Here is a 17,385-nt window from a genome sequence, read left to right on the forward strand (position 1 = left end):
GATCAGTTGTGCTAACAGCTGTTGTTAACATCAGCTCGGTTCCAGCTTTCTGTAAATTGCCATTATCATAGTGTTTAAATATTTAATTTAAAGGAGGAGTAAGAAAAACTTTCCAGGTAAAATCCCTATACTGGCTTAAAATAACATTAGTTATGAAGATTTGTTCTGTAATTCAGATGTGCTCATAATTTCTATAATGCCTTTTACTTTCTCCAGTTTATGGTATTTTTTTTAAAGGGAAATACTTTCTAGGTTTGAATAGGCCTGATTTTTAAAAAGATTATGTATTCTATTTTCCCTAAGTTTAAAAAAGTTCATGTTTGAGAAAGTTTAATGATGCTTAATTCTCAGTTCAATTTTTATTGTGTATTTTTATGTATTGTAATTCCCCTTTTAATGCCCACATTTACTATCTCACTTTTTTTTCTCATTCTCTTTCCCATTTCCATCTTGTTGATCGAATACTCCATAAAATGTAGCTAAAATTATCCAAGGCTAAAATGGATTCCAATGTAATAAAAGTTGGCGAATCCTTTTCATAAATTTTCTTCAACTGAAAAGGACAGGTGATATAATTTCACATATTAAGAGTCAGTAACAAAACTTGAAATGTGAGTTACTCAAGAATGTGCACGAGGGACCGGCTGGGTGGCATAGTGGCTAAGTTTCCAAGCTCCACTTTGGCGGCCCAGGGGCTCATGGGTTCAGATCCTGAGTGTGGACCCACACACTGCTCATCAAGCCATACTGTGGCAGCATCCCATATACAAAATAGAAGAAGATTGGCACAAATGTTAGCTCAGGGCCAATCTTCCTCACCAAAAAAAAAAAAAAAAAAAAAAAAGAATGTGCACAAGCCCTTGGCTGTCTTGAGCATAAACCAATAATACTCCTTTTAACTGAGTACTCGTTCAGGAGTTCATGCCTATGCTTTTCTTTTCTTTAGAAAGAGATCTCAATATTTGGAACACTGGAATATTGAACTAACAAAAATCTGGCATAATTCCTAGTGTTTTCAGCATGAGCATTATTTATTCATTTAAAATATGCTAATATATCATATACTAATATATCCGTATCTTGTTATCATGTGATATTTTACACATATGGATTTTAAAATGGAATTAAATTTATTATTCTGGATATAAAGTTGTGCATGCTCATTGTCAAATAAGTTAGGAAAAATAGGGAAATATATAGCACAAATTGAAAATCACTCCATCCAGAGAAAACTAATAACATGTTGTGGTAAATCCTGTCAAACCTTTTTTCCCCTTGCATACATCTTTTTACACACACTTTGGAATAAGGCTAAATAAACTAAGTTGTGAGAGATCATATTTAGTATCTATATGTAACAATTTTATTTACAAGTATATTTTTTATATACATTGGAACACCTAATCCACTCTTTCCCCATCCTTCCAAGCCTAGAATGACACAACAAAGGCAAGGGGAAGGAAAAGACCTTCCTTATGTGCCACGCAACAAGAGCTAGCCTAGCCATGTTCTCTTTACTGCTTGATACTCTCTATTACCCACATGCAAACACGCATGCAGTACCTTCTCCAACAGATAAACTTAATAGCTTCTAGTACTTTCCACGGCTTATTGGCAATGAGGTACCTGTCTCAGAGGATATTTCAGCAATACAGTGGCAAACTCTTAGGGAAAATGTGCATTATTTTAAGATCGAATATGGTCAAGAAAGTGAGAATCACTATCAGATGACTTGAATAACCACTTTGGTAATGACAACCATGTTAAGTAGGCCTGGGCTTCTTTTGAAGAATACTGAAATTTATTCTGAACAGAGGAAGATTTCCATGGGAATCTGAATTTTATTGAAATGTATAAAAAGAGAAAATTGCAACAGTTGTGAGGTTGTTAATTAGCTTATTGATTTTTGCTGGCAGTAATGGGACAAAGCAGATATGACAGTAGGAGATGTACAATGATTGCACAACACATAAAATCTCCTTCTTATCAAGAAGTAAAATTAAAGGATGACTAATAAGAAGGAAATACCAGGATCTGTGTTTAATAATAAAGTCAATATATCAATGAGAAAAGTCTTCCAATTGCTCCTTGGGGTGAGATGCTGGCCTGTCTAAACTGTTGTTAAGGGCTCCGTGCTGGCAATGATTGCTTATTATTAATTAATCCATCACTTTGAAAAATATTTCTGTGGTGGTAAGAAGACCTCATTTGATTTTTAAGATATAATGTTAAAGTTCAATTTAATCCACATTTTGAGCCAGTCAAAAAATTCAATAAATTATATAAATGATACTTAATATTAATTATCATTCATAAGTGGTAACTAAAAGCTGTAAAAAAAAAAAAGCCTTAAATGTGCTTCCTCTACATCTGTGATAAGGTCATAGCCATACTATTGAATATTTTAACATTTTCTCTCAAATAGTACATAACTACTGGATCTTTTCAAAGACCAGCATTGTTGTAACTTGAAGTGGCTGGCTTCTTCAAAGTTGATGTTCTCTGAGGTAATTTTTTCCAAAATAGTAACAAAAACTCTAACTTTGTTTTTGCCCTTTAGAACTGAGACATCTTATCAATGCAATTCTTTGTCTAATGAAGTCAGTTCTTGAACAGTTTTGAAATGGCTAGGATGATTCCATTGAAAAAAAATTATCCACAGAAGACCCAGTGTTAAGTAAAAATGGATGATTATTGTGATATTGAATTATGAAAAGTAGAGTTTCCATGGCTTAATTGTTCTAGAAATATATTTTCCAGATTAGCAGCTTCTATTTCTTTTTAAAGATACCAACCTCCATTCTTTTAATTCCTCCAACTCCTCGACCGCCATAATAGGAAGCATCCACAGTTGGCCATTTCTTGGTAGGCAGAGGTTCTTCTTCCTCCTATGTAGATACAATTTTTTTAAATGGGTTTAATTAAATTCTTAAAATCTTGTGTAGTCAGAACTGGCTCACATTTAAACATTTTTCTGAATAATGCCATTGATATGGAAGAAATATAGTGAAAATTATATAATAGAGCATGTGGGTGCATTTATGCTTCCATGCATAAATTTCAAGTGGAGTTCCACAGAATTTGAGGACTCTTTCCCTTCCACAATTTTAGGAATCGCCCTTATTTCACTAGGTTACCAAAAGCTGCTCCTTGACTATGAGTATCATTTGTTTGTTCAAAATCTATTCATCACTTCATATTTAAAAAGATAAAGCATTAAAATTAGGACACCATTTCAATAATCATTTAAAGCATCAATGTATGTGTAAGTTTGAACTCTGCGAAATTTGTACTAAAAAGATAGGTAGTCAGGAAGCTTTGAAAATGTACAACACCCGTACATTCTGTATTCATGTTGCTGATACAATTTTGACTAACAGAGTAATATGAAAGTAATAATCATTTTGAAGAAAGTAATAACATCTTTAAACTGCCAGTTTGGATCTTGAACTTTTTGTAAATAAAATAAGTGACATCAGAACTATTGATATAGTGCTATAAAAAGTAGATTAAATCTCTATGTACTATTGATTCTGATGGCCAGGGTATGTTTATCAATGTGAGAAGGACTCATTCCTTTAGCACATGGAAGAAATCCTAAGGTGACAAAGAATAATTGATTTTCATAAATTCAAAAGTCAATACATAGGTATCACAGGTATCTGACAATAATGTAATTGATCAAATTTGGGGATAATATCTAAATACAGAAAAAAAAACACCAACATCACTTATAAGGCACTCATTTACCTCCTTTGGTGCAGGGGGTGGTGGTGGAGGAGGATCCTTAATAACCTGTCCAAAGAAAAAATCAAATGTGAAAACTTTGGTGGAATAGGGAGGAGACAATAAGGATGTGTAAAAATAATTAGATTATTTTATAATCTATAATAATTAGATGAGTAAAATATTGTGGTAGCACCAAACATGTCCCCAGTGAGCCTTATCTCCCAATATGTATGCCCCTCCCTTTGAATCTGGGCTTGCCTTTAACTAGCTTCTGACTAACTAGCATGAGGTAGAAGTGGTGCCATGTGACTTCTGAGGCTAGGTCAAAAGAAGCTTTTCCACTTCCCCTGATACCCTTGCAACACTCACTCTGGGGGAAGCCTGCTGTCATGTCAGAAGTCTACCTGAGACCATCAAGCTGTGAGGAAGCCCAGGATAACCTTATATAAAGGCTGGGTGATGAAAGAGAAGCACCTGGCTAGCCCCCAGCTATGTCAGCCATCCCAGCTGAGGTGGCAGACACATGAGAGAAGAATCTCTCTTGGACATCAAGGCCTGTTGAGCTTTCCGATGACTCCAACCCAACTGCCATCTGACTGCAATCGCATGAGCGAACCCCAGAATGAGTCTCCTAGCTGAGCCAGTCTCCACGGAACCGTGAAGACACTAACTTGTTGTTTGAAGACACTAACTTGTTGTTTGAAGATACTAGGCTGTGGAGTCGTTTGTTAGGCAGCACTAGATAACAAGCACCTAAAAACTCACTCAATTCTTTCACACACATTCATTCATTTTATCTTTATATGGAAATATTATTAGCTTCATTTTTCAGGTGAATAACAAGAACAAAAATTGTCAAATACCTTGCATGAAGTTTCACTAAGTGGTTCTTCTAATGTCAAAATGCAAACATTTTTCACTATGTCCCCTCAAATAGAGTAGGAATTTACTAGCAAAATCCTCCTGCTATGACTTATTGACTTTTTCACAATGGACAATACAAAAGTTAGCCTGATTTGGATGAGATGATAGGGAAATTAACATACTCTCTTTCCCCACCCTTTAACCTAGAAACAAGTCAACTTTTTAGCCAAGATTCCTTTTCTGTGAATCATCACTCAATATATTCTTTCATGAAATTTAATATGGCTAATTCTTTCTGTGAGGGGAATGGAGCCTGAGATCTAATTTAGATGACCTTTACTGGTACAGGGGTATCTGGACTTTTCACACCATCATGATAGAAAATTACTGACCGAGTGCCAATGGCTTCTGATAATTAAGGTACACATCTAAGTCTCTATACTAAGAAAATAAAAAACTGTTTGAAGATATAGCTGCTTCACTTCATCTAATGTCAAATGTTTCAATTATATTATTAAATTTTCAAAAGTTTAAAACAATAGTAACTTTGAAAATGAATATCATCAAAGAATTATTATTACTGTTTAGGTATATTACTACTATCATGGATACGTTTTTGTTTTTGTTTTTTTGTGTGTGAGGAAGATCAGCCCTGAGCTAACGTCAGATGCCAATCCTCCTCTTTTTGCTGAGGAAGATTGGCCCTGGGCTAATATCCGTACCCATCTTCCTCTATTTTATATGGGACAGCGCCACAGCATGGCTTGACAGGTGGTTCATCGGTGTGCGCCCGGGATCTGAACCTGCAAACCCTGGGCCACCGAATTGAACCACTACGCCACCGGGCCAGCTCCATGGATATGTTTTTGTTTTTTAAAGACTGCTTATCTTTTAAAGATATATACTGAAATATTTCCAGGTTAAATGATATGGTTCTGATATTTTCATCAAAATACTTTGGGGTGGGGAAGTGGATGGGGTTACAGATGAAGTAAGATTAGCCATAAATTGAGAATCATTGAAGCTGAGTAAAGGAGACATGGGGAATTCATTATTTTACTCTTTCTCTTTGTATATGTTTGAAATTTTCCATGATGAAAGGTTTTTAAAATTTTAGTGTTATTGATAATGTTTAGAGAACTGACTCATAATTTTCTTCATATATATTATTTTCATTGTTCAAATTTTAATTTAGATCTAAATCTCAGGAAAAAATACACAGAAACTACAGCCACATAGATATAACTGGCCAGTAATTCAGTTTGAATGCTACAAGAAATGCTGTTATTTCTATTTAACCCTTTTATTTAATCCAATTTTATTTTATCAATAAACATAAAATTCCAGATTTTAGTAGTTTTGAAGGATAAAAATCTGTGAATTTTTCCAGTTAGTGCAGAAACAAATGACAGTGGAGGATTAAGATTTAAAATAATACTGTAGTAAAATAAAATAAAGGTTATCAAGCTACAAGTGCATTTCCTTTATAAAAACGAAGGACCTCATATCATTATCAATCTGCTTATCCAAAATCAATCAAGGAAAACCAGATCTATCAACATTTCACACTCAACAGGGTCAAAACCAACCTAATCATCTTCATTTAAAAACCAACTCTTCTTCCTATCTTTTCTGTTTCTTTCAAGTAAATCACTATAGGTGCAGCCTCAAATTTTTCTCATAATCTGTAATTTCTTCCTCACTTCTAAATAACTTCCCCAAATCATTTACCATGTCCAAGAGATTCTTTGAAATATTTCTCTCCCTTTCTCTCTCTCTCTCCCTCCCCCCTCCCACCATGAACTCCCCCATCTTCCCAAAGCAGTTCAGATTCCCTTGATGTGCATAGTTGCCTTTGTTCTTCCCTAGCATTGATCAGAGTTGATCATTTTATCTAGCTCCAAAAAACTGTAACTTCCCTGAGGAGAGGTTTATATCCGCTTTGCTCCTCACTGTATTTTCAGTACTTGGTAAAGTATCGGGCACAAAATAGATTTTCTATTTTGTAAAGAAGATGGAAGGAAGGAAGAAAGGGAAGTTAGGAAAAGAGGAAAAGGAGGAAAGTGGGAAAGAGAAAAAAGGAGGGAAGGGAGAAAAGGAAAGAAGGAAGGAAGGAAGATAGGAAGATAGGAAGGAACAAGGGAAGAAGGAAGGATTCTTTGCATTCCATTCCCACTATCCCCACCTAAAAATCATAAACTCAAAGATTCTCTGGACCTTAATAATCTCTAGTACAACATTTCTCAACTTCTCCAATGCACATTCAACCAAAACTTCAATATTCTGAAAAATTCTCGCCTAGCTGTAGTCCAACTATGTTTGAATTTCTGCAATAAACAGAAATTCACTAACTCACACAGCAATTCATTCCACTGGCAAGGAACTCACAGCATTTGAAAGTTTTTCCCACAAATGATGCCAAAGCTTCCCTCTCTGTAGTTTCCACTCTTTAGTCCTTATCCTAGAGTGTGGAAACACACACACAACTAATTTTTCTTCCAGAAGAGAGCAGTTCCTATTTTCGAATACTAGGATAATAACCACATATCTATTGAGCCTATGCATCTGGAAGCTAAACATCACAACCATTTTTTCATGCAATGATTCTGAGTTATTTGATCATCTTGGTCAGTTTCTTTAGTATATATTCATTTGACCAGTATCTCAAAGTGTGGTTTCCAGAACTGATAATAGCATTTTAAGTGTAGCCAAGCCATTATAATTAAATGAATGGTGCTCAGACAAAAGAGATGCACCTCCAGCAGTGCTCACTCCCATTCTATGCATTTTAATTAATAACATATGGATACCATTGATTGATAGTCTCTAATTACCATAGCATTTTTTGCCATCAATGTTTACATGCTCTACTTGTAGTTAAATTTGCCATCTAGCTCTTATCTATTGTCTTATCTCTAGCCTATCCCTCATTCTAACCTATGTAGCCAAGTCAATATTTTTCTAACAGAAGCTTAATCAATTGTTTCTCTGGTCAAAATGGATCAATGGTTCCAGTGACCACAATTGAAACCAAAGAATTACTAAATTTTATTGGAAGAAACTTACAAAGCATGCTTCCACTCTTAGTTTTGCAAATTACCATAAAGTTCTTTCTAGAGTTATCTTACTAGAAATGTACCAAGGGTACATCCTTCATTCCACTAAGTCTGAGTATAACGTATCTGAACTCACTTTCATTTCCTTGTGAGGATTTCAAATTTACTCTGCTTATTACCTGTACATCTTGCACTGGTATATAAATTTCTAAGGACATAAATAATATCCCCAGCCCTGTTCTATATTATATCCTCCTGAGAATTACTGAACATCCCCCTCCATGACTCTTCCTTTTTTTATGTCATACTTGTCATACTCATTATCCTGCATAGCATCTACTTTTAGCATTGATATGAGCAAACTGAGTTTCAATATAAAATCCTCATATGACCACTGCTGACACGCTCACAACAGGATAATGAGAGGTATCTTTGCATTCTTTCTATTTATGAGAGACCCTTTTTCTGTTATCATAAGCCACAACCTAGCAAACCAAAGCTCCTTTTCCATACATCTACATGAGCCAGCTCTTCTATTCTCATTGTTCAAATGCCTCAGCATGGTGTAGTTCTGCCCTAACGTCCTATCTACAAAGATCTTTCTACATGCACCTCTACTTCAGGCTGACTGAAGATCCCTTTGCTTGCCCCAAATAAAATGACCGTTTCCATGTTAACTCCCGTCCAGCCTTCACGAAGTAGTCCACCAACTTTCTATTTCTTTATCCAGAAGCTTTAAAACTTCTAAAAATATAGTTGCTGCACAATTGAACCATTCATGCTTCATTAGCTTGGGTTTATATGTTTATTTTGGAGTTTTTCAATTACCCCTTAAGAGTGTAGATTTCTTAAGAGCAATAATCATTTCTCCTTCTTTATAAATATCATGGTGCCTAATAAAGTGCTCTACAAACTGCAGATACTAAAAATATGATTGAAAGTGAGCTGAAGGAACTAGCTGAGAATATTCACAAAGGCTCATAGCCAACCTCTAAATTTATAAGAAAAATACTGAGAAAAAAATATATAAATGATAAACAGAGATAGATTTCCACGAAACTAAAATATTGCTACTTCCAAAGAAACTGAAGCATCAAATTTCTCTTTCAACCAATAAAGTCAGAGAACTAATGAACTCAGTGGCAAATGGGAAGATGTAAGACCATCCTAAGTTTCTTCATCTGGGAAATAAATTTGATTAATTGTAGGTCCTTTCCAACATGAAAATTCTAATAGAATGATAAAACAAAATACATATCACAATATTTCTACCAGGTTTTTTGCTTCTATGCCTTCCCATAATTAAGTAGGCCATATGTCATATGCATTTGTATTCACCTTATTCCAGAAAAGAACATTAGGGTTTGTTTTTCCAATAAAGTGTAATTAATCTTATGTATGACTAAATGCATGACTTATTATAAATTTAAATTGATTTTGAAATCCTGGCAAGTATATTTTCTATATTGTTAACAATGGAAACAAAGCTCTTAAAATTCTACCTAAATCAAATTTTGATGTATTAAATTAAGAGACACAGCCACCACCACAACACATAACAGCACCTTCAGAAACTGAAGCAGGACTCAGGCTCATCCGTATGCTGTCATTACCATTAACAGTAACCACCTTTTATTGGTGCTGCCATATGCCACACACTCTATATTTCTCTTATTTTCATAATAACTCTGTGCAGTTACTATGCTTATCTCCATTTTAAAAATAGGGAGAGGGAGGCTATAACTTTAATAACTTGCCCAAGGATATACAAAGAGAAAACTTTAGAAACAGGATTCAAACCCAGGACCCAGGTCTGTCTACCTCCAAACTCTGAGTTCAACTTCTGCCACATGACATCCTTTTAAAATAAGGTTTGGACCACAAAGGAAAGGGTACAGAAGAAAAGACTTAAGATTTGTTGAGTAGTTGTTCCTTGCTAGGATGGATGGATGGATGGATGGATGGATGGATGGATGGATGGATGGATGAATGGATAGATAGAGAGATAAATAAATAGGTAGATGATAGATAGATAGATAGATAGATAGATAGATAGATAGATAGAGTTTAATTTTATAGTAACTGTGTGAGATAGAGGTTATCATCCCCATTTTACAGAGATATAACATGTTAATTCATATGCCCAACATCACTGCCCTAGAAATGTTGGAATAGGAAATAAAATGTTTTTTTTGGTGACATTTCAAAATGCTCCCTTTCTCCACTCTATCACACAACCTCATAAGTAACAAAGGAAATTGAAAATAATCTGAAGCCTTTCAGTCCAAAAGCCAAAAATGGCAAAAACTGATATTCCTACATTTCAGTAAACTAGTGCAGGAGAAAAGGAAATCTTACTGTTAGTCCAGATACATTAAAAATAACAGTCATGAGAATCCCATTCTCGTATTAAATAGTGCAAGAACACATTCATTTCAGAAAAGGATGTATTCATATGCACCATATTTTATGAGAATTTGCAGATTTTAAAAGGCATAATATTGCCTAGTTGCCAGGACTTTTTCCACTTAGCATCCTTCAGCTCTGTATTGAAGATTCTGGAAAACACTTTCACCACTTTATGAACCATATGCAGAGTTTGATTCTTCTCCAATTTTTTTTTCATTTGTTATTATCATCATCGGGGAGGATTACATCTCATCTACTTAGCTGCTAGAATGAAGATTTCAGTTTGGAGGAGAGCCGATTTATTTAAAAGAAAAAAAACTTAGCTGCTTCAGGCAACAGTCCTTTTGATCTGCTCATTAACACTTTTCAAATGTTCGAGTGATGTGGGCATTCTTTGCACTAGAAAATGTCAGCACGGGAGCCTGCAGCCAGCTTGATGCAATCATATGTTCCGATATTCAGAAAAGAGTGAAAAGAACTGTCAACAGTGAACTGCCTTGAATTAAAAAAAAAAGATACTGTACAATGACTGTAGATCAAGTAGTATTTCAGAACTGATTCTTGCCAGTGACAAAAGCAAATGCCCGATTTATCAGCAATGTCATCTAAGAGCCCACCTAAGAGCCCACAGACAAGAGAGAAATCATTCTTAATGTTTACAAAAATTTGTTTAAAATATATGTGTGTCTTCCTTTCATTCTCCCGTTTATTTTTGATAAGATCAGAAAGCAAATGTGGTGCCTTTCCTCTGAAGTGTGTAAACACAAAGTTCTCTTACGTGAGTATATGGAAAATCCTTTTCTGAATCCCACCAAGTTAGATGCTTTCAACATCCAGACCAAAATAGGGTCAGGGTTATCTCATCTTCTCTTTCCTTTCCTCCTTGACAGACTCATCAATGTTCAAAGATTCTTACTTTGAATAAATAAATAACTGGTGGGAAGTCTGGACAATAAATATAATTTAAAATGCCAAAGAGGGACTGGGCAGAACAGTGTGAGAGTGTATTCTGCCAGGAGTTAAGTAAAGTGCTGCTGTCAAAGCAAATAAACTAAGACCAGGAAGAGTTTGATACCCTGTTTTGTAAATGATGCTCTGTTGGAAAACATCACCATGGAAGCAATAAGTACTAACATCACACTCTGTTTCTAGGAGGCAACCAAACATAAATCATTTTAATTAATGGTGCAAGGAAGCCATATTAAAATTTAAATTACTTCTGTTTTATTGTGCATTCCAAAAAAAAAAAATTGGGCTGCTCTCAAAGTAACTCAATAAAGGCACTAAGAGCCCTCCTCAACAATAAAAAACAAGTGCAGTGTGGAAGCATTTATTACTATTTAGAAAGAACAGCACAGCTGTTGCTGGCTAAGGAAATCATTCTATAGAGATCCAGTCAGATATATCCTCATCACAAAAGCTCAACTTAGTTATAAGCAAATTTGGTTTTAAAAAAGATAACTTTTTAAAATGGTTTTTTTAAATTAAGATTTATGAGATCTTTATGTAATGTCTTAAATGCACTAAGGAAAAACGAGCTTGCGATTTTCCCTGGATGATGGAGAACTTTGGCCAAGGACAATAGAGAAAAGTGAACATTTATCATTTCCAGCATATTCAGATATTTATTTGCAGCTGTATAACACACTCTAATTGACAACATTTCAGAAAGCCTTTGTTTGCCACCTCATTAGCCTTACATCTGTAATTCTGTGGAGTGTCTGGTTATTCCAAATGATGCAACTATAGGACCATCATTTCTGCCATCCTGATAGTAAAACAAATCTGCAACAAACTCAACATACCTTCTAAGTTAAGCAAGGATGAAAACATCCATATTTTCTGATATTTCACTTATGATTCAATATATGCTAAGTTTTTTTTAACCTCTCCTGACCCCTTTTTAATTTAAGGAAAAGGGAAGGATCCCACTGATGTCTTTGTTCAAGAAAAGCAGTTGTGAAGGATGGATGTGAGGACACTCAATGAGCAGGATACAGACTTTTAACAGATGGTGAGAAATAACTTCCCACAAAAATGAGAACTTTTCCCCTTAGGGAATAGTCTGCAAACTCAACACACTCTATAATTCACTAATGGTAGTGCCTAAAATTTTCAGCTTTGCATGAGGGCTCCTTTATTACGATTATTACTAGTTCTCCAAATATCATTGGTTTCGATTTCTATTTGTCATGGAAAGCCCAGGCACACAGAGGACACAATTCTGCCACATTTTAAATGACATCTCTCTCTTTTATCCTTGAAAATACTCATTAAAATGAACTGGAAGATTTAAAATTTTATAATAGTCTCATATTAAAAGCACCTTTGGTAGCCAGATATTCTATTGCAGGGGTTTTTCGTAACATTTTTTTATTCTGTGCCCCTCTTTGGCAATCTGTTGAACCTATGGAACCCTTCCCAGAATAATTAAGCTAAATTAAAATACACAGGATTTAAAGGAACCCAATTATATTGCAATACAACTATCAAATCTGTTAGAAAAAAAGCCCCAAGTCTGTGATGTAGAAATATGTGCTTGTTGATTATATCACTAAATAATGAGATATAACAGTAAGTCTAGGACCTATCATAATTTTGAAGCAGCGATTTGTGTAAAAGATATTTCAAAAATATCTAAACAACTATAAATGTGATATAGGATATCCGTGATTACGATTGGTAACAAAATCTTCAGAACTGCTAATACTTTTTTGGACAGTAGCCTATATTCATAAATGAAGGAAATGACAAATTTCAGTTAGAAGTAAAAATAAAGATTTTTTTTTTCTGTTCAAGTTCACAATCCTCAGGTTAGAAATCCCTGTGGGGTATATGTAGAAGCAACTAGACAAAAGTTAAATTGCTTCTACTTCAGAGTTTTATTACAATTGAAAATTCTTATGTAACTGTATCTTAGTTCCTATTGCATGTAATTGCAAAGGCCACATTTTCTATTGTATATATACATTATATATACAATATATATATTGTATATATTACATACATTATATATATTGTATATATTATATACATTATAAGGGACACATTTTAAATAAAGTCAATGAAAATCATACAAAGAACTACGATTTTACCGTGAATCCCCTCATGCAACAATACTTCCCCATAGTTGGCAGAATTTTGATTAAAATTAGCAAAAATGTACCCTATTTTGAAGTTGTCTTCTAGTGTCTCAATTTTAAGAATTGAGATGGTTCAAGAAGGATAAGTGTTTGCTGTACAACATGCCCAGTTTACAGTGATGGGTAAAACACACACAATACTTGCCTTCATGAAATTATTAGACTATGAAGTGAGAGAAATGTTCAACAAATAATCACATAAATAATTGTTTAATCATAATTTCATGTAAGTATCACCAAAAAATATATGATTTTCTAACCTGACAGTAATTTTTTAAGGATTTTGGCTAAAATTTTAATATGAAATATTCTAGAGGGGATATTTATGACTTTGATGTGTCATAAATATGACATATACCTTGTACATGTGGTATATGTGGTAGTTTCACAGACACAGTATTTAGTTAAATGTTCAAGTTCTTTGCTTTTCCCTGCTGAGTAAAAAGATCAATTTCTAGCTTTCAGAGGATTCAATAGTTCAATATCTGAATATGAAGAGGATTGTACTGGCCTTTTCTAGCAAATCACAAGCACCATGAGAAAGCTGTCCATGGATCCCTGATGTCAGATGGTTCTAATAACATGCATGCCTTGGATACTTCTGAAAATTAGAAACTTATTTCTTCCAAAAATTCCTTATCACTCTGAAACAGTAAGTAAATTCTTTGCAATATATAAAGTATTATGCATATTTACTTCACTTACCCAAAACAAAATGGTAATTCTAACTTTAAAAACTGCATATTGATTTTACTAGCCTTGGAAATATTGCAAACATTTTGCAGAATATTTCATTGTCTCCCATCTTACAACCTCTTGAACTCCACGAACAGTTTTTGTAATGAGTTGATCTGAAAACACATTACATAAGAATTCCCAAAATCAATAGCCCTAAGCAATGATTCCCAACTTTGGGGAATATCAGAATCATTTAAGGAATATATTAGTTTCTTAATGCTGCTGTAACAAATTAGCACAAATTTAGTGGCTGAAAACAACAGAAATTTATTTTCTTACACTTCTGCGGTCAAGAGGCTGAATTTAGTCTTACAAGGCTAAAATCAGGTGTTGGCAGAGCTGGTTCCTTCTGCAGGCCCCCGGGCTGTATCTGTTCCTTGCCTCTCCCAGCTTCTGGCAAACGTCAGCATTCCCTGGCTAGCAGCTGCGTCACGGCAGTCTCTGCCCCCACAGTCACACGGCCTTCTCCCCTTCTGCAGTCTAATCTATCTCTGTCTCCCTCTCACAGGGACAATTGTGATTACATTTGGAGCCCATCTAGGTCATCCTGGACAATGTCTCTATCTCAAGATCCTTAATTTAATCACACCTGCAAAGTCCCTTTTGCTATGTAAGATAACATTCACAGTTTCCAGGAATTAAGATCTGGATATCTTTAGGAACCATTATTCAGCCTATGACAGGGGGCTTTTCCAAACTGCATTAATCCCTGGAGATGTCCCACAAAGCTCTCTCCCCTCAGGGAAAACCGCCACCATTGGAAATCTGATGGCCACTGCTCGGAAAGCCTTTGGAAATTCGGGGCAGAAAATATAAGTATATAATATAAATAACACTGTTATCTCTGAGTCATTGATTAGATATCTGTGAAATTTTAATCTATGAACAATGAATGATTAAATTATTTCATATCGTATTTTCATAAAATATGAAATGACTGAATGAAGAATGTGTGACAAATATTGGTGCCTCTGCTCAGGGCTTTTTTTTCAGGCTTTCTATCTTGATAAGAGCTCCTGAGCATACGATTCCCAAAGAGGTGCATCACTGACATAATCTAAATTTGCCTGAGAACAGACATTTTAAGCTATTTAGTCATGTTTCAGTTGAAAGATTAGATTTAAATATTTGCCCCACTAGTACTTACAACACACTCAAACAAAAAGAAATTTGTACAACACCAAACTAAAATAAATGCATTTCATTTCCCATTAAAAAGTAATATTGCTGGTAATGATAGTCAAATTGATCCCTAATAATTTAATGCTGCTAAGAATTATTCAACTAACCACATTTTAATACCAGCATTGCACAAATAGATTCTTTAGAAGGAACAAAATAAAATAAATACCCTGCCATTGTACTATAACACCCTCTGGTACACTCAAGATCTTTTTTTGTTCACAATGTTATGGTCTCCTTGCCCCTTCTTTTCACATCACCTCTTCATTTTTCTCTAGCTCGTGTAGCTTCCATGTTATACTCCAACTCTCCACACTTGGAGGAGAAACTTTGGCTCCAGCCATATCTAAGGTGCACTGTCTGTCACTGGCTTTCCATTCAATTGTTGATGGAATTCACTTGGATATACACTTAATCACCACTAGGACCAGACCTCAGCACCACTGTAAAGCAAGGAAAGCTTCTTTCAGGGGATTATATCGATCAAATCTCTCCAGTGGCTTCTCACCATCCCTGGGGTGACTTTGAACTTCCTAAAAGACAGAGGATGCCCTCCCTTATGGGGCTCATGCCTAAAGCCCAAGCCGTCTTTCACTGCTTCCTTCCACTGGCACACTAGGTGAGCCTCAGCTAGCGTGTCCCAAAGCATGCCACAGTAACTCATAATTGCACACACACTTCCTCCGAAACGTCCCTCATCAACTGCCAACATCTTATTCATTATTCAAAACTCAGTTTGGAGTCATCAGCTCAGTCTGGTTTCTCTGAAACAGTCCCTTAACTCTGGAAAATCTCTCCTCCTTCATTTTCTTACTGTTCTTTACATATGTTGCTACTGGGGCACTCATGACCTTCCACTTCCACTTTGCCAGTATTTCTGTGTTTCCATATTAAAATGTGAGTTTCCATATCACATTATAGTCATTTCTGTATCCCCAGTTCCTAGCACAGTACTGGCACATATTAGACTGCCAAGGGCTGAATGCAGAATTTTGCCTCTACTTTTTCCCTGCTTTTTAAAACCTCCTTTAGGAAACATTTGCTGTGATTCATTTATACATAGTTATAAAAATAAGTTCATACGCAGGGCTAGCTACTCTTTAATCTATAGTTCTAAATGTAAAATAAAGGTGATTCTCTCTATTAAATAAGTTGCAGAAACTAGCAAGCATTCATGATGTTTCTGAGGATAGCAAGCCCTCCTGATATCCTGAAAGCACACCTTAAAGGGGCCCCTTTATGCCTTACATAAAGAAATATACTCTGAGATTTGAAATCTGCAGAGTCCTGGGATTAGAACAGATCCATTCTCACCACCTGATGATGGAATCCTCTCCATAACATCCAAAATGATGGTCAAGACTTGTATTTGAGCACATCTAGCAATCTCCCAAAGAAGTCCATTTCAGTTTTCACGTGTCTTTAAAAAAATCATATACTTTGACACTTTTGAGCCCTCTGGTCAATAATAAATGAAATTCCAAAGTAATGAAAGAAGGAAATCCACCACTGCAAGGTTTAAATTAAAAAGCCAAGGAGCACAAATCACATTAGGGCACCTTTTTGCTTTTTAATTTGAGACTTGAGAGTGCTAGCTCCCCTAAGATAGCCATATCTAGAATAATCAAGACTACAACAGGAAACCGTTTGAACATCAATTGCGATGGCAGGAAACTGATTAGTTCAGCAGAAAGACAGGATGCTTCTTATCTCTACTGTTGTCTGAGTTAATTCTGTGCCTCCTCCATGGGCCAACTGCTCTGAGAAAGAGGATTGTAAAGTCACCTCATGAAAGCAGACTGAAGTATCATTAATAATAAGTGCAGGACTAATACAAAGCACTGCCTGAAGTGGCAAGGAAGCTGAAATCAGTCAGCAAAGGCGAGGGGGATAAAGGCAGTCTAGTATAATATATGTAAAACACTATTCTGTGATCCACAGAATATCAAGTCCTCTATAATGTGCTGATAATAAAAGGAATACTATCAAAATAAATAGTAGGCATGCTTTGAGTGAGTGCTTCTTCAGGATAATCTTTTCTATGAAACCTGAACAATCCAAATTGGATTGCTTGAAATGTGCTGAAATTTATTACTCAACGTTGCACCCACAGGTAGGCAGAATAATGGTCCCACAAAGACATCCACACCCTAATTCCCTGGAACTGTGAATAAATTGCCTTACAGGCTAAAGGGACTTTGAAGATGTGATAAGGTTAAGGACCTTGAGATAGGAGAGTACCCTGGATTATCACCCAACCTTAT

General features: G+C 35.3%; 1 protein-coding gene across 1 annotated transcript in view; it reads right to left on the reverse strand.

Moving 5' to 3' along the window:
* Positions 1–17,385, reverse strand: part of ANTXR2 (ANTXR cell adhesion molecule 2) — a 141,299-nt gene that overhangs the window by 58,710 nt on the left and 65,204 nt on the right. The window contains exons 13-14 of the mRNA XM_004430873.3: positions 3,751–3,795; positions 2,796–2,888 (exon numbers count right to left, since the gene is read on the reverse strand). Coding sequence (XP_004430930.1) covers positions 2,796–2,888; positions 3,751–3,795 — 138 coding nt within the window. The remainder of the gene's footprint in view (positions 1–2,795; positions 2,889–3,750; positions 3,796–17,385) is intronic.

Source organism: Ceratotherium simum, chromosome 8, assembly GCF_057802395.1.
Source record: "Ceratotherium simum simum isolate JZ-2026a chromosome 8, ASM5780239v1, whole genome shotgun sequence".
NCBI classification, from domain to species: domain Eukaryota; kingdom Metazoa; phylum Chordata; class Mammalia; order Perissodactyla; family Rhinocerotidae; genus Ceratotherium; species Ceratotherium simum.